This window comes from Schistocerca gregaria, chromosome 2, assembly GCF_023897955.1.
Source record: "Schistocerca gregaria isolate iqSchGreg1 chromosome 2, iqSchGreg1.2, whole genome shotgun sequence".
Classification (NCBI taxonomy): domain Eukaryota; kingdom Metazoa; phylum Arthropoda; class Insecta; order Orthoptera; family Acrididae; genus Schistocerca; species Schistocerca gregaria.
This window is the reverse complement of record NC_064921.1, coordinates 410,639,190-410,667,041: the sequence shown is the minus strand read 5'-3', so window position 1 is coordinate 410,667,041 and position 27,852 is coordinate 410,639,190. Positions and strand designations below refer to the sequence as shown.

The following is a 27,852-nucleotide window of genomic DNA, read 5'->3' as shown; positions in this document are numbered from 1 at the left end:
GCTAACGATAAACAGTGGTTAGAAGCTTAAGGCGTCAGTTGTGTTTGCATTACTATCGTGAGCAGAGGGCTGTCGTAAGATTTAACGGAAGTTAAACGTACGAAACGTGTAAGTACCTAAACTAAAATTTTACAAGAGTCCTTTTGTATTTGTATCCTGATGTCTACAGATCCTTTTACAATGCGGCTGTCGGGATTTTATGATTTCGTAGTACCGATTTATGCAAAAATGTGACCGTGGGCATCAGACTACCCAATGCCACGCTAAAACGTAATTTCAAGTACACGGAAAAATACCTACTCTTGCGGCATATACTGACAATTTTGAAATCAGTAATAAAAAAAAAACTTCTACAGCATTGGAGTGCTGGGGAAAGTCTCCAAACGACATTGCTTATATCGACTTGGACTACACACTAACTTATACCCATAGCACACAACGTAACACATATAATTCAACTGCTAATTATAAATTAGGTAAGATACATATTTTTACAAGGAATACTGTGCAGGACTGGATTATACCAATTTACTGCAATGGCAAAACAGTTCGTTCTATTTGAATCAGTGCCAAATGAAAGTGCGTTAGAAAATCGTCAAGTAAGACACGATCAATTTTACTGTTGTTAATGAACGGTAGTGCCTACACTCCCAGTAAAAAGTTTTCTATTTTGTTGGGAAACTGCACTTTACAAAGAAAAGGGTCACACACTAGTTGTGGTGTTTTAGTGGCAGATAACCTTCATTTGCTACATCGTTCATTCTATGGCAATGTCGCATCAATAATTCTATAATGTCCTTCCCCTTCTAAGATTCCCGTATGTTATCACGTTCCAGATAAATTTTCATTGTGCATTCCTTTCTCATCAAACATGTACAGCTGCTGCGTTCCGAGCCCATCACACAACCAACTGCCATAGACTGCAACTGTATGCAAAGCTATTACAAACGTAAAGTCTCTGCCCAGGGAGTGCAGCTATGTTAACTTGTTATACATGTTGCATTTACTTTCACAACATATTTAATGGTTTCTACATTATTAATCTTTTTATAGAATTAACATCAGCGTTTACGGAGTTTCTTCATACAGGAAAATGACAACATCTGTGTTTAATAATATTTTGCCTTTCTAACAGATGGTGTTACTTGTTACATTCACAGAATACTGTTGCCTAGTTTCAAATAAAATTTATACTGTCTCTTCATCTTCTAAAAGTCAGTGTACTTAAATGGGTGTTACTGCCTTTACTTAATGTGTCATTAGAATTTCTATATAAGTTTCGTTACTCTTTCATGTAAACACTTCTACAGAATGTCTTAAACATTCTAATTTTTTTTTAAATTACCAGCGTCTGATTAATTTCCAAATGCATCATCGAAGCACTTCTAAAATGAAGAAACTCTGAGGTCAATATGTTACTCATTTGCTTTCGACTGATTTCTTTACTGAAATACGTAATAATATGAATAGAAAACATTGTCTTACTTGCTACACGTACAACGGCGCGTAAAGTAATACAGACAGACCAAGTAGCTGCATTGATTTGATTACAGGGTAATGAAGTCTTCCGTGTTCGTTCTCGAACACTGTGAGAGTGTTGTTAAAAATGGAGTATTAAAAATAGACCAAGATTCGCATGCAATTAGTACTCTGCGTATTTTGGGGTTCTCTCCGTGTGACCTGTCGACGCGATGTATGGAGGGTGCAGTCGGATACGTAGACTGATTTTTAGTAGAGAGCATATTGATCGGTGGAGTTACGTTTCCGGACAATGGATCTGAAGGTACTGTAAAGTGAGCAAAAGGTGCAAGGAATGAATTAGTCCGTGTGGGATACGAGTTGGAGAAGGCGGATGCATACAAAGAGGTGAAGTGCATGTACGTCTACTCTTCCAAGGGATTTGATGAATTTAACAGGCATGGAGGCACCAGGTGTGATGGCAGTTTTACTTACGGCTGTCGGCTTAGGTTACAGAGATGTATGGAGGGAAGGTAGCTTGGTTTTTGCAGCTAAGTTGACTGTTCCCTGTTGCACTCAGCGTTTTGACGACTAACTTAACATCTTCAGGTGCTGCGATAAAATATATGTGTTTGCTACCTGCTAAATCCGTATAGTGTCAAAGACGTACTCATGTGTCCCTAAATATCGCAAGGAATTGTGGTGTCGTAAGAGCAAGGTGTTTCGGGTTCTTGACCTGGAGGATTCTGAGTACTCAGTAAAGATACATCAGTTCGATAAACTACGCCACACGTATGCGGTATACTATGTCTTGAAGGATACTTCCACGTCCTGGTCTGCGCCTCAACACGCGCTTACCTGCACTGCCGCCGGCTGGAGTGGTCGAGCGGTTCTAGGCTCTACAGTCTGGAACCGCGCAACCACTACGGTCGCAGGTTCGAATCGTGTCTCGGGCATGGATGTGTGTGATGTCCTTAGGTTAGTTAGGTTTAAGTAGTTCTAAGTTCTAGGGGACTGATGACCTCAGAAGTTAAGTCTAATAGTGCTCAGATCCAATTGAACCATTTTTTTAACGTGTACTGCCCTACTCTATGTTGCCTGCGTCCCAGTGTGCTCCTAGCGTATCCGAGTCTTCGTCAGAACACCAGAGCAAAACAATGCTCTGCTCCAGTGCATTGGGTTTCCATGAGCATAGACGGGCTGTAGGATGGCCGGGGTGTCGTGAAAGCGGATGATAATGGCGTGGCCTTATGTTTAACTGCCCAGAGGTTTACACGCTCAGTCGCGACGTGAAGGCTTAAATCTATTTACAGAACGTTCATACTCCGTTCAAAGATGGCCTTGTCGTCTGTATACAACGTTTACTGAATGTACTATACGACAGACGCGTCGGTTGTATAAACATTTTAAAGTAACTTTTATTGTTGTCTTATGAACTATGAACGGTTGATTCAACATTTTAAATTTGTGCACTGGAAACGTTTTCACATTCCAACACGGTAAAGATATACACTCCTCGAAATGGAAAAAAGAACACATTGACACCGGTGTGTCAGACCCACCATACTTGCTCCGGACACTGCGAGAGGGCTGTACAAGCAATGATCACACGCGCGGCACAGCGGACACACCAGGAACCGCGGTGTTGGCCGTGGAATGGCGCTAGCTGCACAGCATTTGTGCACCGCCGCCGCCAGTGTCAGCCAGTTTGCCGTGGCATACGGAGCTCCATCGCAGTCTTTAACACTGGTAGCATGCCGCAACAGCGTGGACGTGAACCGTATGTGCAGTTGACGGACTTTGAGCGAGGGCGTATAGTAGGCATGCGGGAGGCCGGGTGGACGTACCGCCGAATTGCTCAACACGTGGGGCGTGAGGTCTCCACAGAACGTCTATGTTGTCGCCAATGGTCGGCGGAAGGTGCACGTGCCCGTAGACCTGGGACCGGACCGCAGCGACGCACGGATGCACGCCAAGACCGTAGGATCCTACGCAATGCCGTAGGGGACCGCACCGCCACTTCCCAGCAAATTAGGGACACTGTTGCTCCTGGGGTATCGGCGAGGACCATTCGCAACCGTCTCCATGAAGCTGGGCTACGGTCCCGCACACCGTTAGGCCGTCTTCCGCTCATGCCCCAACATCGTGCAGCCCGCCTCCAGTGGTGTCGCGACAGGCGTGAATGGAGGGACGAATGGAGACGTGTCGTCTTCAGCGATGAGAGTCGCTTCTGTCTTGGTGCCAATGATGGTCGTATTCGTGTTTGGCGCCGTGCAGGTGAGCGCCACAATTAGGACTGCATACGACCGAGGCACACAGGGCCAACACCCGACATCATGGTGTGGGGAGCGATCTCCTACACTGGCCGTACACCTCTGGTGATCGTCGAGGGGACACTGAATAGTCCACGGTACATCCAAACCGTCATCGAACCCATCGTTCTACCATTCCTAGACCGGCAAGGGAACTTGCTGTTCCAACAGGACAGTGTACGTCCGCATGTATCCGGTGCCACCCAACGTGCTATAGAAGGTGTAAGTCAACTACCCTGGCCAGCAAGATCTCCGGATCTGTCCCCCATTGATCATGTTTGGGACTGGATGAAGCGTCGTCTCACGCAGTCTGCACGTCCAGCACGAACGCTGGTCCAACTGAGGCGCCAGGTGGAAATGGCATGGCAAGCCGTTCCACAGGACTACATCCAGCATCTCTACGATCGTCTCCATGGGAGAATAGCAGCCTGCATTGCTGCGAAAGGTGGATATACACTGTACTAGTGCCGACATTGTGCATGCTCTGTTGCCTGTGTCTATGTGCCTGTGGTCCTGTCAGTGTGATCATGTGATGTATCTGACCCCAGGAATGTGTCAATAAAGTTTCCCCTTCCTGGGACAATGAATTCACGGTGTTCTAATTCCAATTTCCAGGAGTGTAAAATGAATAATGAATGAGAGAACAAAAATTTACAAACTAGTAAGTCACATAGAGAGAGCAGATGGGTGGAAACAGTACACGGAAGGACTCTATGAAGGGTACGATTTGTCTGACGACGTGATAAAAGAAGAAATAGCAGCCGACGCCTGAAAGACAGCGGACCCAGTATTAGAGACAGAAAGTTAAAAGAGCGTTGGACGACTAAGGATCAAATAAAGCAAAACGGATAAATAACATAATTTCTAACATCATTGGGGGGGGGGGGGGTTATAGATGGAAACAAAGTGACAATTCATGTTGATGTGTAGAATGTTTTGAGACTGGCGATGCACCATCTGACTTTCGAAAAAGCATCATCCACACGATTCCCAAGATAGGAAGAGCCGGTAAGAACGAGAATTATCGCACAATCAGCTTAACAGCCCATTCTTTCAAGTTGTTGACGAGACTAATACACACAAGAATGGAAAAGAAAATTGAGGGCCTGTTACATGACAAACAGTTTGACTTAGGAAAGATTAAAGACACCATAGAGGCAGTTCTGACGAGGCTGACGATGAAATCGAGTATGAAGAAAAATCATAACATGTCCGTAGGTTTGTCGACATGGAAAAAGCGTTCGACAGTGTCAAATGGTGCAAGATGTTCAAAATTTCGAGAAAAACAGGGTTAAGCTAGAGGGAAAGACGAGTGATATACAGTATGTACAAGAACGAAGAGAGAACAATAAGAGTGCAAGGCCAAGAATGAAGTGCTTGGATTGAAAAGGGCATAAAACAGATATAGTCTACATCCCTATGCTTCAAACTTTACTTCGAAGAAGGGTGCAAGAGTGGGATTAAAATTCAAGGTGAAAGGACATCAATGAGAAGATTTGCTGAAGACATTGCTATTCTCAGTGAAAGTGAAGAAGAATTACAGGGTATGTTGAAAGTAATGAACAGTCCAAAGACTACGGAATATGGATTGAGATGAAATCGAAGAAAGAAGAAATTAATAAGAAACTTAAAGGAATTGGGTTCATCAAGTAGACGAAGTAAGGGCAGCAAATGAGCCGCTTATGCGTGGAGCAAGGAGGACCTAAAAAAAAAACTGGCTAGCGCTGGCAAAAATGGCATTCCTGGCCAAAAAGAGCCTACTAGTATCAAACATAGGCCTTACTTTCAGGAAGAAATGTTTGAGAATGTGCGTTGGGACCAAAGCATTGTATAGCAGTGAAACATGGACTGTGGGAAAACCGGAACGGAATAAAATCTAACCATTTAAGATGTGGTGCTACAGAAAAAGTTTGAACGTTAGGTGGACCGATAAGGTAATAAATGAGGAGGTTCTCCGCAGAACCGGGGAAGAGATTAATATTGGAAAACACTAACAAGAAGAAGGTACAAGTATTATAGGACGTCTGTAAGGCCGGCCGGTGTGGCTGAGCGGTTCTAGGCGCTTCAGTCTGGAACCGCTGAACCGAAACGATCGCAAGTTTGAATCCTGCCTCGGCCATGGATGTGTGTCATGTCCATAGGTTAGTTAGGTTTAAGTAGTTCTAAGTTCTAGGGGACTGATGACCTCAGATGTTGTCCCATAGTGCTGAGAGTCATTTGAACATCTGTAAGACGTCAGGGAAAACTTCTCTGGTACTCGGGGAAAATGTAGAGGATGAAAACTATAGAGGTAGTCGTAGATTGGAATACATTTAGCAAATATTTGAGAACGTAGGTAACACGTGTTGCTCGGAGATGAAAAGCCTGGCACACGAGAAGAATTCGTATATTGGCTATGACCTGTAGATTAAAACTGAAGAAACTGCAAAAAGGTGGGATTTTAAAGAGATGGGACCTGGATAAACTGAAAGAACCAGTGGTTGTACAGAGTTTCAGGGAGAGCATAAGGGAACAATTCATAGGTATGGGGGAAAGAAATACAGTAGAAGAAGAATGGGTAGCTCTGAGGGATGAAGTAGTGAGGGCAGCAGAGGATCAAGTAGGTAAAAAGACGAGGGCTAGTAGAAATCCTTGGGTAACAGAAAAAATATTGAATTTATTGATGAAAGGAGAAAATATAAAAATGCAGTAAATGAAGCAGGCAAAAAGGAAAACAAACGTCTCAAAAATGAGATCGACAGGAAATGCAAAATGGCTAAGCAGGGATGGCTAGAGAACAAATGTAAGGATGTAGAGGCTTATCTCACTAGGGGTAAGATTGATACTACCTACAGGAAAATTAAAGAGACCTTTGGAGATAACAGAACCACTTGTATGAACATCAAGAGCTCAGATGGAAACACAGTTCTAAGCAAAGAAGGGAAAGCAGAAAGGTGGAAGGAGTATATAGTGGGTCTATACAAGGGTGATGTACTTGAGGACAATATTATGGAAATGGAAGAGGATGTAGATGATGAAATGGGAGATACGATAATGCGTGAAGGGTTTGACAGAGCACTGAAAGACCTAAGTCGAAACAAGGCCCTGGGAGTAGACAACATTGCATTAGAACTACTGACAGCCTTGGGAGAGCCAGTCATGACAAAACTCTACCATCTGGTGAGCAAGATGTACGATATAGGTGAAATATCCTCAGACTTCAAGAAGAATGTAATAATTCCAATCCCAAAGAAAACAGGTGTTGATAGATGTGAAAATTACCGAACTATCAGTTTAATAAGTCACAGCTGCAAAATACTAATACGAATTCTTTACAGACGAATGGAAAAACTAGTAGAAACCGACCTCGGGGAAGATCAGTTCGGATTCCGTAGAAATACTGGAACTCGTGAGGCAATACTGATCTTACGACTTATCTTAGAAGAAAGATTAAGGAAAGACAAACCTACGTTCCTAGCATTTGTGGACTTAGAGAAAGCTTTTGACAATGTTGACTGGAATACTCTCTTTCAAATTCTAAAGATGGGAGGGGTAAAATATAGGGAGCGAAACGCTATTTACAGTTTGTACAGAAACCAGATGGCAGTTATAAGAGTCGAGAGACATGAAAGAGAAGAAGTGGTTGGGAAGGGAATAAGACAGGGTTTTAGCCTCTCCCCGATGTTATTCAATCTGTATATTGAGCCAGCAGTAAAGGAAACAAAAGAAAAATTCGGAGTAGGTATTAAAATCCATGGAGAAGAAATAAAAACTTTGAGGTTCGCCGATGACATTGTAATTCTGTCAAGATAGCAAAGGACTTGGAAGAGCAGTTGAATGGCATGGACAGTGTCTTGAAAGGAGGATATAACATGAAAGTCAACAAAAGCAAAAAGAGGATAATGGAATGTAGTCGAATTAAGTCTGGTGATGCTGAGGGAATTAAATTAGGAAATGAGACACTTAAAGTAGTAAAGGAGTTTTGCTATTTGGGGAGCAAAATAACTGATGATGGTCGAAGCAGAGAGGACATAAAATGTAGACTGGCAGTGGTAAGGAAAGCGTTTCTGAAGAAGAGAAATTTGTTAACATCGAGTATAGATTTAAGTGTCAGGAAATCATTTCCGAAAGTATTTGTATGGAGTGTAGCCATGTATGGAAGTGAAACGTGGACGATAAATAGTTTGGACAAGAAGAGAATAGATGCTTTCGAAATGTGGTGCTACAGAAGAATGGTGAAGATTAGATGGGTAGATCACATAACTAATGAGCAAATGTTGAATAGGGTTGGGGAGAAGAGAAGTTTGTGGCACAACTTGACCAGAAGAAGGGATCGGTTGGTAGGACATGTTCTGAGGCATCAAGGGATCACCAATTTAGTATTGGATGGCAGTGTGGAGGGTAAAAATCGTAGAGGGAGACCAAGAGATGAATACACTAAGCCGATTCAGAAGGATGTAGGTTGCAGTAGGTACTGGGAGATGAAGAAGCTTGCACAGGATAGAGTAGCATGGAGAGCTGCATCAAACCAGTCTCTGGAGTGAAGACCACAACATATATATATTTGCTGTAACTCATGAGGAGTCTTTCGGTGTCCATACCCATGACTGTTGTCCATTGGTGGTATTCGCAGTTGGACGTTCGTTGTGACTGGATGTTGTTGGGACACTCGACTCCATATAGCAAGATGCGACGTACGCTCGTCTGCCACAGCTTCCTGCCCGATCCTGACACACTGTGTTGCTGCATCTCGATGTTGACAGCAGCCCGTCGTTGTTAATTTGTCAGCCGGCCTCTCTACTGACACTCGACAAATTTTTTAATGGCTGTGTCTAATACCATTATTGCGAAATTCATAAAAATTCCTTTAAAGGTTGACGTTTTCCTTATTTTTTAAAATGTAGGTCCTGTACATAAGTTAGAAATTGTAATTTCCCAGCGTGTCGCAGGTGGAAGATGGCGTCCGCTGTGTAGACGAATATCCAAGCGGTGGCTGATCTCTTATGTGCAGGGATTGGCTTAAAATCTGTTGTCGTGATTATTGCGTCAAAATGCCTCCCCACACCACGAGGCCAGGACTAACATCGCTGTGCCGGCTCCAAAACATTGGAGGTGTGGATCTCTTCCTAAGTTTCCGATGATGGTCATCCTGGATACTGCAGAACCACGATTCATCGCTGAACACAATGCAACACCATTCACCATCAGTCCATACTTCCCGGTCGCTGTAGCTTCCCAAACGCAGCCATTTGCATTGTGGTATTAAAGGCAGCATATACGACCTTAATTCCCTAGTTCCGTTGGTGCAAGTCTCCGACCGACGGATGGCTCAGAGTGTGGCGGGGAGTCGATTACTTCTTGTTGGATAGCAGTCGCAAATGTGAAGCAGGTATGAGCCTTAGATGCAAGGTAAGGTGGAGCCTCGCCATCCCTCACGTTCTCGTAAAGTTCAATATTGGACCTTGTGGCATCACAGTACCCTAAAAATATTGAGTGACTCGACCAGCTGGCCAAAATGGGACTCACACTGTGCCTCCTTCAAACTCTGCCATGTGCAGATAACACTGTCTCACAAGGGTAGGCGGCATCTCTGCATCATTTACCGTGAGCAGTCAGCATCTGACGCTGTTCGTGTCTATTATCTACCTTGTCAGACACGGTACCAACACTAAACACGAACAACACTAACGTACTAGGCTTGAGAATAGCAACTCTAATTATGTACTGCCTATGGTGTGTGCGTGTACGAAGTTACACTGACATCTGACCACATCCACTGGCTGCTTCACTTTTTGTCAATCAGTGAAAAAGTAGATCTAGTGCTGTAATTTGTTTCCAGCAGTAATATATTATACAGTATCTCACAACTGAACCACCTCGCGCTGTACAAAATTAAGGAGTTTATTGGAAAGCGGGCGTCATAAAAATGTAATAAAAAGCAAGGTAGGTTTCAATTTAAAGGAGTTTTAGATCCAGCTCTCAGTTTACTAACATCTCGCCCGTCACTACTTCCGCCGGAAGCAGAGAGACCGATGGGACGCCAGTTTCACGGAGTGACGAGTGCAGGAATTGAAATACGCATCAAACGTTGTAATCGGCAGAGGGAGTTGAACTAGAGCCTAAAACATCCTAGCAGATTAAAACTGTGTGCCAGACCGAGACTCGAACTCGGTACCTTTGCCTTTCGCGGGCAAGTGCTCTACCATCTGAGCTACCCAATCACGACTCACGCCCCGTCCTCACAGTTTTATTTCTACCAGTACCTCGTCTTCTACCTGCCAAACTTTACAGAAGCTCTCCTGCGAACCTTGAAGAACTAGCGCTCCTGAAAGAAAGGATATTGCGGAAACGTGGCTTAGCCACAGCCTAGGGAATGTTTCCAGAATGAGATTTTCATTCTGCAGCGGAGTGTGCGCTGATATCAAACTTCCTGGCCGATTAAAACTGTGTGCAGGACCGAGACTCTAACTCGGGACCTTTGCCTTTCGCGGGCAAGTGCTGTATCGTCTGAGCTACCCAAGCACAGCTCACGCCCCGTCCTCACAGCTTTACTTCTACCCATACCTCGTCTCCTACTTCCTGCCACGAAGTTTCATATCAGCGCACACTCAGCTGCAGAGTGAATATCTCATTCTGGAAACATCCCCTAGGCTGTGGGTAAGCCATGTTTCCGCAATACCCTTTCTTTCAGGAGTGCTGGTTATGCAAGATTCGCAGGAGACCTTCTGTAACGTTTGGAAGGTAGGAGACGAGGTACTGGTAGAAGAAAAGCTGTGAGGAGAGGGCGTGAGTCGTGCGTGGGTAGCTGACATAGTAGAGCACTTGCCCGCAAAAGGCAAAGGTCCCGAGTTCGACTCTCGGTCCGGCACAAAGTTTTAATGTGCCAGGAAGTTCTATATCAGCGCACACTCCGCTGCAAAATGAAAATCCCATTCTAGACCCTAAACGCTGGGTGTGGTTTGGCTGAAACAAACTAAATGTCGTACAGAGATCAGTCGTATGCAGTTGGTTAAGAAATTTAAGATGCTAGCCAAATCTTGATGGAATCTATGACAGGACCACCTGAAAAGACGAAAAGACGGCATCATCAGCCCATCTGCTCGCGACAGGAGAGGAGAAACACACATTGGTCTGAAAAGAAAGAGTATGAGCTACGTTTACGTTCACACTGAAGTGCGTGATTACAGATGAGAATAGTAAAAAAAGACACGGAATATTTTCTCTTGCGCCGCCTTTCATTTGAACTGCATCACATATTTTGAGGTATCAATGGTGTGTGACATTCACGCTTCTTATATTACGTAAACCAGAGAAATAAATTAACCATTTTCATGTTTATTACAAATAGTGGGTGCTAGCGAATCTGATTTCAAAAATTTTCCGCGTTTTACTTATGATAGTACGCCGCTGATGTAGTTAGACAAAAGCTGACGTTAAAGGAGTACTAACGGGGTGTGAAGGTGCACATTTTAGGCAGGCTGTTCCATCTGAATTTCTTCCATTACGTATGTCTTCAGTGTTGTAAGCGTAAACCGAGGCAAACATTAGCACCTGATTCCTGAAACAAAGCACTGTGGGTATTCGTTGCTGTGTTGGTACTGATTTAGACGATACCTTTTTGTTGCTCAGATCGCTGCTATACAGATAACAAATTACTTAGAATTCCCTCTAAGTGTCTGCCTTATTGTGGCTGCATTCAATATAACGATGAATACATGCGACTCGTATACCACTCTCTCCGAACCCCAAGATAAGGAAACGTTTTTTATGACATCAAAGTGATACGATTAGCTTAGAATCTGCTCCTCTCGATAGTACTGACGTAGATGATTTAGTCTTGCCTTATCGTGCAAAACCGCTATCGGGCAGATGATATAGCTTTTCCTTGCTGAAGAATTTGCCACTTTCTGGTGCAATGTCGCTGAAGGAATACGGTGCTAAGCTCTGGTAAGTGTAGTTTCGAGGCATGGCATTTTACGACTATCGTTTATGATCACATAATATTAATACACGGGATAGCTCTCTTAGCAGCAGTAGTAGGAACAATACATCGCTGTGAGCTGACTGTGAGTTACTTTCCGTGTCATTTTTAGCTTCAGCTAAAGACATGAAGTTGCACAAGTCACACCAAAAGCCAAGAATGGAAATAGTAGTAATCTGCTGAATTACAGACCCATATCATAAACGTCTATTTGCAATAGGATTTTGGAACGTACACTGTTCTCGAACAATGTGAATCGCCTGGAGGAAAACGATTTATTGACTAATGGTCAACACGAATTCAAAAAATATCCTTCTTGTGAAACACCACTGGCTCTTTATCCTCACGAAGTAAGGAGTGCTATCAACAGGGGACGTCAAATTGATTGCATATTTTTAGATTTCTGGAGAGCTTTTGACATCATTCCTCAGAAGCAATTTCTAATTAAATTGCGTGCCTATGGAGTATCGTCTCAGTTGTGTGAGTGGATTCCTGAATTCTTGTCTGGAAGGCAATAGTTCATGATAACTGGCGGAAAGTCATTAGGTAAAACAGAAGTACGAGTAGTATCTGGCGTTCCCGAGGAAGTGTCTTAGGGCCTCTGTTGTTCCTGATCTACATAAAGGACTTAGGAGACAATGTGAGCAGTCCTCTTACATTGTTTGCAGATGATGCTGTCGTTTACCGTCATGATAAGTCATCAGATCAGAAAAACGAATTGCAAAATGATTTGACAAAATACCTGTACGCTGCAAAAAAGTGGCGGTTGACACTAAATCACGCCAACTGTGAAGTCATCCACACGAGCGCTAAAAAGAATCCGCTAATTTCAATTACGCGATAAATCACACAAATCTAAATGCTGTAAACACAACTAAATATTGAGGGATTACAACTACGAATAACGTAAACTGGAACGATAGCATAGATAATGGTGTGGGGAAGCAAGCCAAGATTGCATTGATAGGTTCTGGGTAAGTTGTGGCTCGAAAGTGATGGAACTACGTGAGTGAGCTAGTGAGCCAGGGCTGAGCCAGAACCTATCAATGTAACCCACTGGCAGGTGTGGCCTTCTTTTACCAGCATAATTTATTAAAAATGTTAATACCTTCTGCTTCTGTTGATGTTCATCTTATACCCTCCTTTCAATACACTGTCCATTCCGTTCAAATGCTCTTCTAAGTCCTTTGCTGTCTCTGACACAATAACAATGTCATCGGTGAACCTCAATGTTTTTATTTCTTTTCCATGGATTTTAATACCTACTCCGAACTTTTCTTTCGTTTCCTAGTAAGAGTAATGAAACAATTTTCTACATTTAAACGGATAAGGGACAGTCAAATAAAGACGAAACAGAAGAAACAAAGTAAGTAATTTTCTTATTATTTCAAAAGTAATCGCCATAACTGTTTATACGCTTATCCCATTGTGTGGTAAGACGATAAGTGGCTTCACAGAGAAATTTGGAAGTCGCGTGGAGTGAGATAGGGGCTGTATGGAGGATTTGTAAATGGCCACATGTTTACAAGTCTGTTTGATTACGCTGCACAAGTTTTGCTAGAAAACCCTTACAGAGCTCTTTATACTCCTCTCCCCACGCAATTTCCATATTTGTAGAGCCCTGTAGAAAGATATTCGTGGTCGTCCATCCCGCTTCGGACGAGGAGATGCACGCCTGGGTACAATCATGGTTCCGTAAGCAACTGCAAATATTTTTCCATGAAGGAATTTAGAATTTTTGTGATACAGTGTTATAGTGTATTGACAGTTATGGCAAATAATAAATACTATACTTTTTCCTATCTGACGAGAGTCTGCTGAAAAGTGGTGTCTCCGATTTTTTATGTGAAAACTCTTAAAGCTTTTTAAATACGAGGTGCCCAAAGGGGATGGCATTACATATAATCTCATATTCCACAGTGACGGGGTTGCACATGTGTAGGTTTTCCACTTCAAAAAGACCAAGAGCATTGATTTCTTATATTGCAACCATATACCTAATCACTGTTTCGGTGCTGGCCATCCCTGGAAGCTGTTGCTCCAACCAATACTTTCTGTATCTCAAAAAAGGGATGTCAGTCAATCATTATGTGCTAATCAACAGCGTACCAATGGATGAAATTGGATGCAAAAGACACCGTCAGTGCACTTTAATAAGCACCAAAGTTGGTAGCAATTTTATCAGTTTATCAGTAATTTCAGCACCAATCAGTGCCATGGAAGCATGATTCCCAGTTTCTGTATCATCGCTAAATCATCCCTCCACTACTTTGCGTGAAACATATACTAGAATGTAGATAGATGACTTTGCAAAACATTCATTCGCGGTTAATTCTCTAACATACATACATCAAACTATACCAGGCAGCATCCTATACCGATCTATATATTTCTATCATTTCAATCATAGTCCGTAAGTTATGATTACGATTGCCCATCTTTCCCTGTGTGGCTGGGACTCAGAAAGGATTCTCGCATTCTTAGGATAAAGTACGAGATTGAAAGATTGTCTCCACATGCATGTTGTACCACCATACAGCGAGGCCTTCAGAACTAGTGGTCCAGATTGCTGTACACACTGGTACCTCTAATACGCAGTAGCACGTCCTCTTGAAATGATGCATGCCTGTATTCGTCATGGCGTACTATCCAGAAGTTCATCAAGGCACTGCTGGTCCAGGTTGTCAGACTCCTCAACGACGATTCGACGTAGATACCTCAGAGTGGTTGATGGGTCACGTCTTCCATAAACATCCCTTTTCGATCTATCGTAGGCATCTTCGATAGGGTTCACGCCTGGAGAACATGCTGGCCTCTCAGGTCGAACGATGTCGTTATCCTGAAGGAAGCCATTCACAAGGTGTGCATGATGGGGGCGCGAATTGTTCGTGATTACGAATGCCTCGCCAATATGCTGCCAATATGGTTGCTCTATCGGTCAGAGGATGGCATTCACGTATCGTATAGACATTACGATGCCTTCCATGACCACCAGTGGCGTACGTCGGCCCCACATAATGCCACCCCAAAACAGCAGGGAAACTCTAACGTGCTGCACTTGCTGGACAGCATGTCTAAGGCGTTCAGCCTGACCGGGTTGCCTCCAAACACGTCTCCCACGATTGTCTGTTTGAAGTCATTTGCGACACTCATCGATGAACAGAACGTGATGCAAATCCTGAGCGGTCCATTCGGCATGTTGTTGGGCCCATCTGTACCGCGCTGCACGGTGTCGTGGTTACAAAGATGGAACCTCGCCATGGACGTCGGGAGTGAAATTGCGCATCATGCAGCCTATTGTGCACAGTTTTCGTCATAACACGACGTCCTGTGGCGTTGCTGTGAGGGTTCCTCCGAGCCATAATCCAAAGGTAGCGTGGCCTGAGCGAGGCATGTCATCGACAGTTCCTGTCCATCTGTATTTCCTCCATGTCCGAACAACATCGCTTTTGTTCACTCCGAGACGTCCTTCTTGGCACAGTGTAACAATGCGAACGGGATCGAACCGCGGTATTGACCGCCTAGACATGGTTGAACTACAGACAACACAAGCCGTGTTCCTCCTTAATGGTGGAATGACTGGAACTGATTGGCTGTCGGACGCCCTCCGCGTAATAGGCGCAGCTCATGCATGCATGATTGTTTACATCTTTGGGTAGGTTTAGTGATATCTCTGAACAGTCAAAGGGACTGTGTCTGTGATACAATATCCACAATCAACGTCTGTCTTCAATAGTTCTGGGAAGCAGGGTGATGCAAAACTGTTTTTGATGTGTGTATATATGAGAGCATTGTGATATTGTAACAGATGTTTATGAAAAAAGTGAGGTTTATGTATGACGGAGCACCAGACAGACGTAGTTTCAAATATTTAAAGAAAATCAACTGTTCTATCAGTTTTGAAGTATTGGTTCGGCGTTGGTGTCAATGTTGTTGTTTTTGTAGTTGTTGTTGTCGTTGCGCTCTTCAGTTCAGACAATGGTTTGATGCAGATCTCCATGCCCTATCCTGTGCAAGCTTCTTCATCTCCGAGTGACTACTGCAACCTATATACTTCTGAATCTGCTTAGTATGTTCTCCCTCTACAATTTTTACCCTCTGCGCTTCCCTCCAATACTAGACTGAAGATCCCTTGATGCCTCAGAATGTGACCTCCCAACTGATCGCTTCTTCTTGTCAAGTTGTGCCACGAGTTTCTTTTCTCCCCAGTTCTATTCAGTACCTCCTCATTAGTTACGTGATCCACCCATTATCTTCAGCGTTCTTCTATAGCACCACATTTCTAAAGCTTCTATTCTCTTCTTGTCTAAACTAATTTTCGTCCTTGTTTCACTTCCATATATGGCTGCACTTCATACAAATACTGCCAGAAAGAACTTCCTGACACTTAAGTCTATACTCGGTGTTAACAAATTTCTCTTCCTCAGAAATGCTTTCCTTGCCATTTCCAGTGTACATTTTATATCCTCCCTACTTCGACCATCATCAGTTGTTTTGCTTCCCAAATAGCAAAACTCATCTACTACTTAGGTATCTCATTTCCAGTCTAATTCCGTCAGTATCGCCTGATTTAATTCGACTACACTCCATTATCCTAGATTTGCTTTTGTTGATGTTCATTTTATACCCTTATTTCAAAACACTGTCCATTCCGTTTTACTGCTCTTCCAGGTCCTTTGCTGTCTCTGGCAGAATTACAATGTCGTCGGCAAACCTCGAAGTCTTTATTTCTTCTCCATGGATTTTAATTCCTACTCCAGATTCTACATCTACATCTACATCTACATCTACATGACTACTCTGCAATTCACATTTAAGTGCTTGGCAGAGGGTTCATCGAACCACAATCATACTATCTCTCTACTATTCCACTCCCGAACAGCGAGCGGGAAAAACGAACACCTAAACCTTTCTGTTCGAGCTCTGATTTCTCTTATTTTATTTTGATGATCATTCCTACCTATGTAGGTTGGGCTCAACAAAATATTTTCGCATTCGGAAGAGAAAGTTGGTGACTGAAATTTCGTAAAAAGGTCTCGCCGCGACGAAAAACGTCTATGCTGTAATGACTTCCATCCCAACTCGTGTATCATATCTGCCACACTCTCTCCCCTATAACGCGATAATACAAAACGAGCTGCCCTTCTTTGCACCCTCTCGATGTCCTCCGTCAATCCCACCTGGTAAGGATCCCACACCGCGCAGCAATATTCTAACAGAGGACGAACGAGTGTAGTGTAAGCTGTCTCTTTAGTGGACTTGTTGCATCTTCTAAGTGTCCTGCCAATGAAACGCAACCTTTGGCTCGCCTTCCCGACAATATTATCTATGTGGTCCTTCCAACTGAAGTTGTTTGTAATTTTAACACCCAGGTACTTAGTTGAATTGACAGCCTTGAGAATTGTACTATTTATCGAGTAATCGAATTCCAACGGATTTCTTTTGGAACTCATGTGGATCATCTCACACTTTTCGTTATTTAGCGTCAACTGCCACCTGACACACCATACAGCAATCTTTTCTAAATCGCTTTGCAGCTGATACTGGTCTTCGGATGACCTTACTAGACGGTAAATTACAGCATCATCTGCGAACAACCTAAGAGAACTGCTCAGATTGTCACCCAGGTCATTTATATAGATCAGGAACAGTAGAGGTCCCAGGACGCTTCCCTGGGGAACACCTGATATCACTTCAGTTTTACTCGATGATTTGCCGTCTATTACTACGAACTGCGACCTTCCTGACAGGAAATCACGAATCCAGTCGCACAACTGAGACGATACCCCATAGCTCCGCAGCTTGATTAGAAGTCGCTTGTGAGGAACGGTGTCAAAAGCTTTCCGGAAATCTAGAAATACGGAATCAACTTGAGATCCCCTGTCGATAGCGGCCATTACTTCGTGCGAATAAAGAGCTAGCTGCGTTGCACAAGAGCGATGTTTTCTGAAGCCATGCTGATTACGTGTCAATAGATCGTTCCCTTCGAGGTGATTCATAATGTTTGAATACAGTATATGCTCCAAAACCCTACTGCAAACCGACGTCAATGATATAGGTCTGTAGTTAAATGGATTACTCCTACTACCCTTCTTGAACACTGGTGCGACCTGCGCAATTTTCCAATCTGTAGGTACAGATCTATCGGTGAGCGAGCGGTTGTATATGAGTGCTAAGTAGGGAGCTATAGTATCAGCGTAATCTGAAAGGAACCTAATCGGTATACAATCTGGACCTGAAGACTTGCCCGTATCAAGCGATTTGAGTTGCTTCGCAACCCCTAAGGTATCTACTTCTAAGAAACTCATGCTAGCAGATGTTCGTGTTTCAAATTCTGGAATATTCCATTCGTCTTCCCTGGTGAAGGAATTTCGGAAAACTGCGTTCAATAACTCCGCTTTAGCGGCGCAGTCGTCGATAACAGTACCATCGGCACTGCGCAGCGAAGGTATTGACTGCGTCTTGCCGCTTGTGTACTTTACATACGACCAGAATTTCTTCGGATTTTCTACCAAATTTCGAGACAATGTTTCGTTGTGGAACCTATTAAAGGCATCTCGCATCGAAGTACGTGCCAAATTTCGCGCGTCTGTAAATTTTAGCCCATCTTCAGGATTTCGCGTTCTTCTGAACTTCGCATGCTTTTTCCGTTGCCTCTGCAACAGCGTTCGGACCTTTTTTGTGTACCACGGGGGATCCGTTCCATCTCTTACCAATTTATGAGGTATGAATATCTCAATTGCTGTTGCTACTATATCTTTGAATTTGAGCCACATCTCGTCTACATTCGCATAGTCAGTTCGGAAGGAATGGAAATTGTCTTTTAGGAAGGCTTCTAGTGGTACTTTATCCGCTTTTTTAAATAAAATTATTTTGCGTTTGTTTCTGATGGATTTGGAAGAAATGGTATTGAGCCTAGCTACAATGACCTTGTGATCACTAATCCCTGTATCAGTCATGATGTTCTCTATCAGCTCTGGATTGTTTGTGGCGAAGAGGTCAAGTGTGTTTTCGCAACCATTTACAATTCGCGTGTGTTCGTGGACTAACTGCTCGAAATAATTTTCGGAGAATGCATTTAGGACAATCTCGGAAGACGTTTTGTGCCTACCACCGGTTTTGAACAAGTATTTTTGCCAACATACCGAGGGTAGGTTGAAGTCCCCACCAACTATAACCGTATGAGTGGGGTATTTATTTGTTACGAGACTCAAACTTTCTCTGAACTGTTCCGCAACTGTATCATCGGAGTCTGGGGGTCGGTAGAAGGAGCCAATTATTAACTTAATTCGGCTGTTAAGTATAACCTCCACCCACACCAATTCGCACAGAGTATCTACTTCGACTTCACTACAAGATAAACCACTACTGACAGACACCAACACTCCACCACCAATTCTGCCTAATCTATCTTTCCTGAACACCGTCTGAGACTTCGTAAAAATTTCTGCAGAACTTATTTCAGGCTTTAGCCAGCTTTCTGTACCTATAACGATATCCGCTTCTGTGCTTTCTATTAGCGCTTGAAGCTCAGGGACTTTTCCAGCGCAACTACAACAGTTTACAACTATAATTCCGACTGTTCCTTGATCCAAGCACGTCCTGTAATTGCCAAGCACCCTTTGACATTGCAGCCCATCCCGCACTTTCCCGAGGCCTTCTAACCTAAAAAACCGCCCAGTCCACGCCACACAGCCTCCGCTACCCGTGTAGCCGCCAGCTGAGTGTAGTGAACTCCTGACCTATTCAGCGGAACCCGAAACCCCACCACCCTATGGCGCAAGTCAAGGAATCTTGTTTTGTTTCCTTTACTGCTTGCTCAATATACAGATTGAATAACATCAAAGATGGGCTACAACCCTGTCTCACTCCCTTTTCAACCACTGCTTCCCTTTCGTGCCTCTCAACTCTTATAACTGTCATCTGGTTCCTGAACAAATTGTAAATAGCGGTTCGCTCCCTATATTTGACCCCTGCAACCTTTAGAATTTTCAGTCAACATTGTCAAAAGCTTTCTCTAAGGCTACAAATGCTAGAAACTTAGGTTTGCCTTTTCTTAATCTATCTTCTAAGTTAAGTTGTAGAGTCAGTACCACCTCACATGCTCCAATATTTCTACGCCATCCAAAGTGATCGTCCCCGATGTCGGGTTCTACCAGTTTTTCCATTCGTCTGTAAATAATTCGTGTTAGTAATTTGCAGCCATGACTTTCTAAACAGATAGTTCGCTGATTCTCTCACCTGTCAACACTGCTTTAGTTACGATCGTAATTATTATGTTCTTCTTGAAGTCTGAGGGTATTTCGCCTGTCTCATACATCTTGCTTACCAGATGGTAGAGGTTTGTCAGAGCTGGCTTTCACAAGGCTATCAGTAGTTCTAATGGAATGTTGTCTACTCCCAGGGCCTTATTTCGACTTAGGTCTTTCAGTGCTCTGTCAAACTCTTCACACAGAATCATATATCCCATTTCATCTTCATCTACGTCCTCTTCCATTTCCATAGAATTGCCCTCAAGTACACCGCCCTTGTACAGAGCCTCTATATACTCTTTCTACCTTCCTGCCTCCCCTTCTTTACTTAGAACTGCTTTTCCATCTGAGCTCTTGATATTCATACAAGTTGTTCCCTTTTCTCCAAAGGTCTCTTTTTTTTTTACTCTACGCAGTACCTGTCTTACCCCTCGTGATATATACCTCTATTCCTTACGTTTGTCCTTTAACCATCCCTGCTTAGCCGTTTTGTATTTCCAGCCGATCTCATTTCTGAGAAGTTTGTATTCCTTTTTACCTTCTTCATTTGCTGCATTTTTATATTTTCTTCTCTCATAAATTAAATTCAATATACCTTCTGTTGCTCAAGGAGTTCTACTAGCCCTCGCCTTTTTACCTGCTTGATCCTCTGCTGCTTTCACTATTTCATCTCTTAATGCTACCCATTCTTCTTCTATGGTATTTCCCCCGTTCTTGTCAGTCGTTCCCTAATGCTTTCCCTGAAACTATTACATCCTCTGGTTCTTTCGGTTTATCCAGTTTCCATCTCCTTACATTCTCACCATTTTTCAGTTTCTTCAGTTTTAATCTACGGTTCATTTCCAATAGATTGTGGTCAGAGTCCCCATCTGCCCCTGGAAATGTCTTCCAATTTAAAACCTGGTTCCTAAATCTCTGTCTTACCATTATACAATCTATCTGTAATCTTCCAGAGTCTCCAGGCCTCTTCCAAGTATATAACATTATTTCATGGTTCTTAAACCAACTGTTATGCTCTGTGCAAAATTCTACCAGGCGGCTTTGTCTTTCATTACTTACCCCCAGTCCATAATCACCTACTACTTTTCCTTCTTTTCCTTTTCCTACTATCGAATTTCATTCCCCCATTACTATTAAATTTTCGTCTCCCTTCATTACCTGAATAATTTCTTTTACCTCATCATATATTTCATCAATCTCTTCGTCATCTGCGGAGCTAGTTGTCATATAAACTTGCACTACTGTGGTAGGCGTGGGCTTCGTGTCTACCTTTGCTACAATACTGCGTTCGCTATGCTGCTCGTAGTAGCTTACCTATTTTTTTTTCTTTATTAAACCAACTCCTTCATTACCCCTATTTGATTATGTATAGATAATCCTGTATTCACCTGACCAAAAGTCTTGTTCCTCCTGCAACCAAACTTCTCTAAATCCCACTATCTCTAGCTTCAACCTATCCATTTCCCTTTCTAAATTTTCCAACCTCCCTGCCCGATAAAGGGATCTAACATTCCATGCTCCGATCCGTAGAAGGCTAGTTTTGCTTCACCTGATAACCACGTCCTCCTGAGTTGTCCCCATCTGGAGATCCGATTGGGGGACTATTTTACCTCGGGCGTATTTTATCCAGGAGTACGCCATCATCATTTAACCACACAGTAAAGCTGCATGCCCTCAGAAAAAAATCACTGGTGTAGTTTCCCTTTGCTTTCAGCCGTTCGCAGTGCCAGCACAGCAAGGTCGTTTTGGTTAGTGTTACAAGGCCACATCAGTCATTCATCCAGAACGTTGCCCCTGCAACTACTGAAAGGGGTGCTACCCTTCTTCAGCAACCACATGTTTGTCTGGCCTCTGAACATATACCCCCCCTCCCCCCCAATTGTGGTTGCACCTAATGCACTGCTACCTCTATCGCTGAGGCACTCAAGCCATTCCAGCAACGACAAGGTCTATGATTCATGGGGTAGGTTGGTGTCCATACAAAGAAAACATTGGAAACAGACAAATGACAGTGGAGCATAAGCACATGCCAATGGTTATACAGTTCTGCACTTAAATACGCCATATGTTAGAGCAGTGTGGTTTCTGACTGATTAATCCTGTGGAATGCAACGCTGTTCAAAAGCAAAAAATTAATGTCCAGTGAATGACATACATTCTCCTTGCCCGTTTCTGTATGATAAACTATGATGCCATACTGTAATGTGATAAAACAACTACCTTGCACACCCTGCACGCTCTGGCATACATTCTCTGGTATACATTCTGGTAGCATATGAGGGGTTGGCGCGCTGCGTGTGGTCACGGAGACATGAACGCACAGCATGTGCTGGTGTTTCATCTACGCATCACTACTATTGCTATGGACTGTATCGTGGTTTAAGTGGGTCGGTTTAAGTGCTTCTCAATACATCGCAGTGGACTTCATCATGCAGTAGTATTCGCTGTTCATCCTGTGACACAGTAGGCCCTTTCTCCTTCTGAATATGGCAGAGAAAACCATTCCGGAATTCTATAGTGCATCAAAAACCCAATCCCGGTGTCAGATTCCTAGCTGATAGCAATCTTTGACATCTGTCGATGAACAACTTATTACTGCAGACTGGATCGCACTTTAAGTGTGCCGTGTTTAGTGCTCCTCAATACAGTGCAGTCGACTCTGACTTGCAGAGGTATTTGTTGTTGTTGGCACTATCCCATAGCATGGTAGAGCCTTCCTCCTCCTTCCAAATGTAGCAGAAAAAAACAGTTTAAATCCATTCGCACCATCAAATTCCCGATGGATCAATTTATTGTTTCCAATTGTTGTATTGTGAGCACAGATCTGTCAAGGCCCACCCGCAAATTGTTTAGTGACACAGCATGCAACATGATGGGCTTCCTACGAAATGACCTAAATGTGCCAGTATCCACCGATAGGAGGCTCGGGAAAAAATATCCAGTAGTGTTTGGAAGCCAGGTGGTTGCAGGATAGATTGTCACCAAATATATATTCCTATCTACCAGTAGGAAGAAAGGAAAAACTGTTCCAAACAAAGTTCATCGATTTAGTTAAATTGCCAATCAATCTGATTAGAGTGAGGGAACATTCCCAAAACATCCGCAACTAGGTGTTCAGCAGGTAAATGCTGCTTGATTTGTGGCTTGGTCCGACCACGATTGACAGTTCGTTCAGGCCCAGCAGTGGTGCACTACAGGATGCGACTGCTTGAGAGAGAGAGAGAGAGAGAGAGAGAGAGAGAGAGAGAGAGAGCATCTGTTTCAACGGGAATTTCTCAGATATCAAATATCAGAGGGTTGGCGCCATCTTAAACTTTTGCTTGGGGGTTTAGTGCAACTTCCAGTCTACGCATTGCAATAGTCGACTGGCTGTGCGGCAGCAAAATGACAGTGGTCGCCGGGTCCAGAGCGGGTGTAGTGAGGTCTCTTGGGCACCAGCACATCATGTGGCCTGGCAGACACTGGACAGCGTGTGCTTCACTATCGAAAGATTTTTGACAGTGTAATTACATGTGATGAGAGTTTCATGACAGTATTCCTTGTGTGATCAGAATAAAAAAGGCGATTGATGTAATTAATTCTTTTCTATGTATTTTACAAGACCTATATCCTCCAGTACAGCACAGAATGATGAAGAGGAAATTGAATTTTATGAATAAACAATATAGCCTTTGCATTGTATTTAAATTTTCTGTCGTGAGTTCCCCTCTCTCCAGCACAGACCCACCAATTTCAGGTGGGGGGGGGGGGGGAGAGGGTCCTGGGAGGGGAGGGCTGGTGGATTTACCAGATGGCGAGTAGTTAATTAAATGATCAATTTAATTAATTAGTCAATTAAATCGATAGAGTGGGAGGGGGCTATTCGAGTAACTCTGGCTTGAAAGAGTACTTGTATCGGCAAAGGGGAGGGGGAAAGGGTTGGAAGCTTCCAGAGGGGTTGGAGTGGAGGATGGAGGGGGGAGGTTTCACGGAAGGACAGTTTATCCCCAAGGGGTCATAATTTACTTGTCAGAACAATAGATTAAGGACCTGTCAGTCAAAAGAGAACAATGGCTTTGTTCCTGAATGAATACTTACCCCTGTTACAGGGAACTTGCGCTAACAAATTCTCCTAATGCCCTGTCGCCCTACTTTTACTGCATTATTTGTAGTGACAGGTAAGCCTACAATTTGGTATTCTTGGTGCACTCTTGGCACTGTGGATCTCGAAATATTGAGTTCGCTAAGGATTTCCGAAATAATATGTCCCATACATCTAGCTCCAACAACTATTCCGTGTTCAGAGTCTGTTGATTACCGTCGAGCTGCCATAATCACATCAGAAATCCTTTCACATGAATCACCTAAACACAAATGACGGCTCCGCCATTGCATTGTCCTTTTACATGTTGTGCATAGTACCGCCATCTGTATATGTGCTTTTTACTGTCCCTTGACTTTTATCACCTCACTGTAAGTATCATTAAAAAAACCATATTATCAGCAGGAGACGATGCTAGCACCGCCTTAAGGGACACTGAACTAGCTAGAGCCCTATGTAAGCAGCCATGAGGAAAACAACATTGGCCGTGGCATCTGAAAACCCAGCGAGATGGCGCTAGAGGAAGTGGGGCTCGTGCACCGAACGGCGAAGCGTGAAAGAGGGGGAGGTGCTGTACACATAGTAAATTGCAAATTTAAAACAGCAGGTGATATAAAAGAAAATAGTCTTTTTATTTTGTTTTAGGCATGGGCACATTTTTATCAACAGGTTTTAATTTATCACTGACATAAAGAATGGGGAGAGGCCTTATGACAGCTTAAAATAAAGTTGTAGACACGATTTATGTAAGCACCTAACGTGCAGGACTAATCTACTCCAATTTATGGACGTACCCAATGTGGAAAGCTAATCTCGTCCCACTTACTTTCTAATCCCTGTTTAGCTCACTGCTTAAATCACCTGAACACACGCCTAAATTGGCGTGAAACCGATCGTGGTTTCATTACAAAGCTTTCTACAGCCAGAGCTATGTTTTTTGTATCTTATAAACTGTGGACATTTGGATGAGACTGTCCGCAATTCAAAATTATATTTACATAATCACTAATTCGCGTTCTCATTTTTTGCCAGATCTGAATCGTTGACCTCATTATCCCGGAGATGGAGAAACAATTCCACACTAACAGCCAGCCTACGAAGCAGTGTGTGTCTACCTCTGGTGGTGGAGCATTACGACGACGCTCTCTAGAGGAAGACCTGATCGATGTGAGGGTGCGGGAAGGCAGTGTCGTCACCCGTCAGGGTAACGGCCGCATAGTCACAATGGTGCAGAACGGCTCCGTGGCAGTGGGTGTGCGCAATGGCAGAAGCCAGTTCTCCAGCACTGTGGTGCAGTCCGGCGGCGTCGTACTGCAAAGCACGGCAGTCACCAGTAGTGTGCAATTCAACAATAATGTGCAGGTCAACAATTGTGTGATGAACAGAAGCGTGCAGATGAATGTGCAAGATGGCGATGACACAGATGATGACTTGGATGACTTGGTGTGGCCGGGTGGCAGCAGTACCGTTGTGAATGTTGGCAGCAGTACCGTCGTGAATGTTGGCAGCAGTGGTAGCGTTGTGAGCGTTGAGGGCTGCAGTGTGAATGTTGGCGGCAGAGGAATCAATTTAAGTGTTAACGGCTGCAGTGTGAATGTTGGCAGCAACGGTATTACTGTGAGCGTTAGCGGCGGCAATACCACTGTCAATATTGGCGGCTACTAAACCTACAGGGAGAACACAAAGTATCAAGCTTAACTATTAGCCGGACACCAGCGTTTCTCGCCAGTAGTCAACAACCAGCTCGCATCTTTCGCAGCCCGTGATCATCTCCTTATATTCACTTTTATTTAGCGGTAACAACCGCTCTTTCTTTCCACTGCTCTGACCATGGTGGCACAGTTCTCAGACATTGAACGTGCATTCGGGAGGACACTGCTTCAAATTCCCATCTGCCCACCATAATTTTACTTTTGGGGTGTCCAAAAATATTACGTTTGTTACCTGGCTCAGTCATGTTGTATGTTTAAAGCAGAAGATGGCTACTGAAGCATATCATGTGAAACGAGTTGCATACTTTCAATAGGACACCACAGCAAGAACTTCGTCACGGTGGCTACTGTAAATAATTTTGTGATACCTGAAGATGATCAGAAGATAGCAAATAAAGAATTCTTTAACAAAAGCTCTTGACAGTCTTGAAATATGACTTTTTTTCATCAAAATTTACGTTTCCGTAAGTTCCCCAAATCGTTTAATGAGAATTCCAAAGGATGATTTCTGTGAAAGGGCGCGGTACGGCTGATTCCCTTTCTCACCCTTCTCCATTCCGTGCTTCTGCGTCGTCTCTAATAATATCATTCCTGTATGGGACGTTCAGTGCTAATCTTCCTTCCTTCTTTGTTCACATTGCATCGAACAGCTTTCAAAATTATTGACTTCTACAATAACATCAAATCTAAGCGTCACTATAAACTCATTAAATAATGAAGCAACAAATAGCTTATGAATGAACTGAAATAATATCTGAAGTATACCAGTAATGAAGCAGACGTGCCATGACCCGCTCAAAGACATACGATAAGAAGCAGCTGAAGAAATGCTGATTAAGAACAGATTCCGTTACTATACAAGTGGTCTCGCACGTACGGACACGTTCATTTGAATTAGTAGTGGCATAGCCAGCTACGTACCTTGCTATTGGATAGTACTAGTCAACATTCAGGTTGTTACTACAAAACTATATTGAAAACACCCTAGTTCTTATATTTAAAATAAACTCAAAGGTATACTAAAATGGCCAATTGTATCCTTTGATGAAGACAAGCTCTTTGTAACGGCTACTAGCGAAGTTTTAGCGACTGGAACTTGCGTCATTTTCCTAGGCAACAATCGGTCAATATTGAGATGTGTATTCTAGATTCCACAGGAAGTGCAGACAAAAGCGCACACAGTTTTAATATTAAAATTAAATAAACCTATAGATTTTCCTCTGTTAAAGTGAAAAATTCCGCGTTGCATCGTGGTTCAAAGTGCATAGTCAATCTTTACGTCCCCCCTACAACTAACTGCTTTAGGTAGTTCAACGATTACAAGAGTGCAATTACATATCATTTCCAATAGCACCACGCCTTGTAAAGCGCTATGATGCTCAAATCAACTGCTCTTTTTTTCCTTGTATAAAGTAGGATGGAAGACCATCACTTCTTGCTTCATTACTGATATACCGCCAATTCTGTTTCTTCTTCATGTATTTTTTTCCAGCACGAGTAGTGGTAGTGTTACCAAAAACTGAGATTCCAATTGATAAACGAGAGTTAATGTATTTGGTAAATGAGAATCGCTGATGCTTTGGCCATTCGACGATAAATATAAATAAATTCTTCCCCGCTTTATTCTTTCTGCTAAGTTCACTGGGCACTAGCATTTATCATAAATGCAAGATTAATTAACCATTTTTATCATGTATCCGTGCCGAGCTATAGACTCTGTAAATGTATCTGTTTATGGTTATTTTCTTTATGTTTGATTTCTTGTTTTCGTTCATTTTTTGTTACCTGGCTCAGTCATGTCGTATGCTTAAAGCAGGAGGTAGCTATTGAAGCATGTCATGTGTAACGAAAATAAAGAAAAGGTGCAATCATGACTTTCCCGTTTATCATTGAATGTTAAAATATGTATTACTTTGCAAACAGAACAGATTTATTGTGCATTCTTTCTTTTCTACTATTTTTGGCAGCGGGGGAAGCATCGAAGAAGTAAACCAGAGGACTCCTACTAGTATGCAGTGTAACAAATTGCTTTTTGCCTGTCACTTTTTAGAGTTGTTGAGGTTACCTAGACGAACCG

The 27,852-nt window shown here is 43.1% G+C and overlaps 1 protein-coding gene across 2 annotated transcripts; it reads left to right on the top strand.

Annotated features, from left to right (window-relative positions):
* On the top strand, positions 1 to 27,649 carry LOC126323065 (uncharacterized). Of its 2 annotated transcripts, none has more exons than XM_049994604.1 (2): positions 1 to 108; positions 25,096 to 27,649. In XM_049994604.1, the coding sequence occupies exon 2, from the start codon at positions 25,126 to 25,128 to the stop codon at positions 25,726 to 25,728; it is 603 nt and encodes a 200-aa protein (XP_049850561.1). In that variant the 5' UTR covers positions 1 to 108; positions 25,096 to 25,125; the 3' UTR covers positions 25,729 to 27,649. The 2 variants fall into 2 exon arrangements, with proteins under 2 accessions (XP_049850561.1, XP_049850562.1); XM_049994605.1 differs by lacking the exon at positions 1 to 108 and adding an exon at positions 11,649 to 11,696.
* Positions 27,650 to 27,852: the final 203 nt, after the last annotated feature.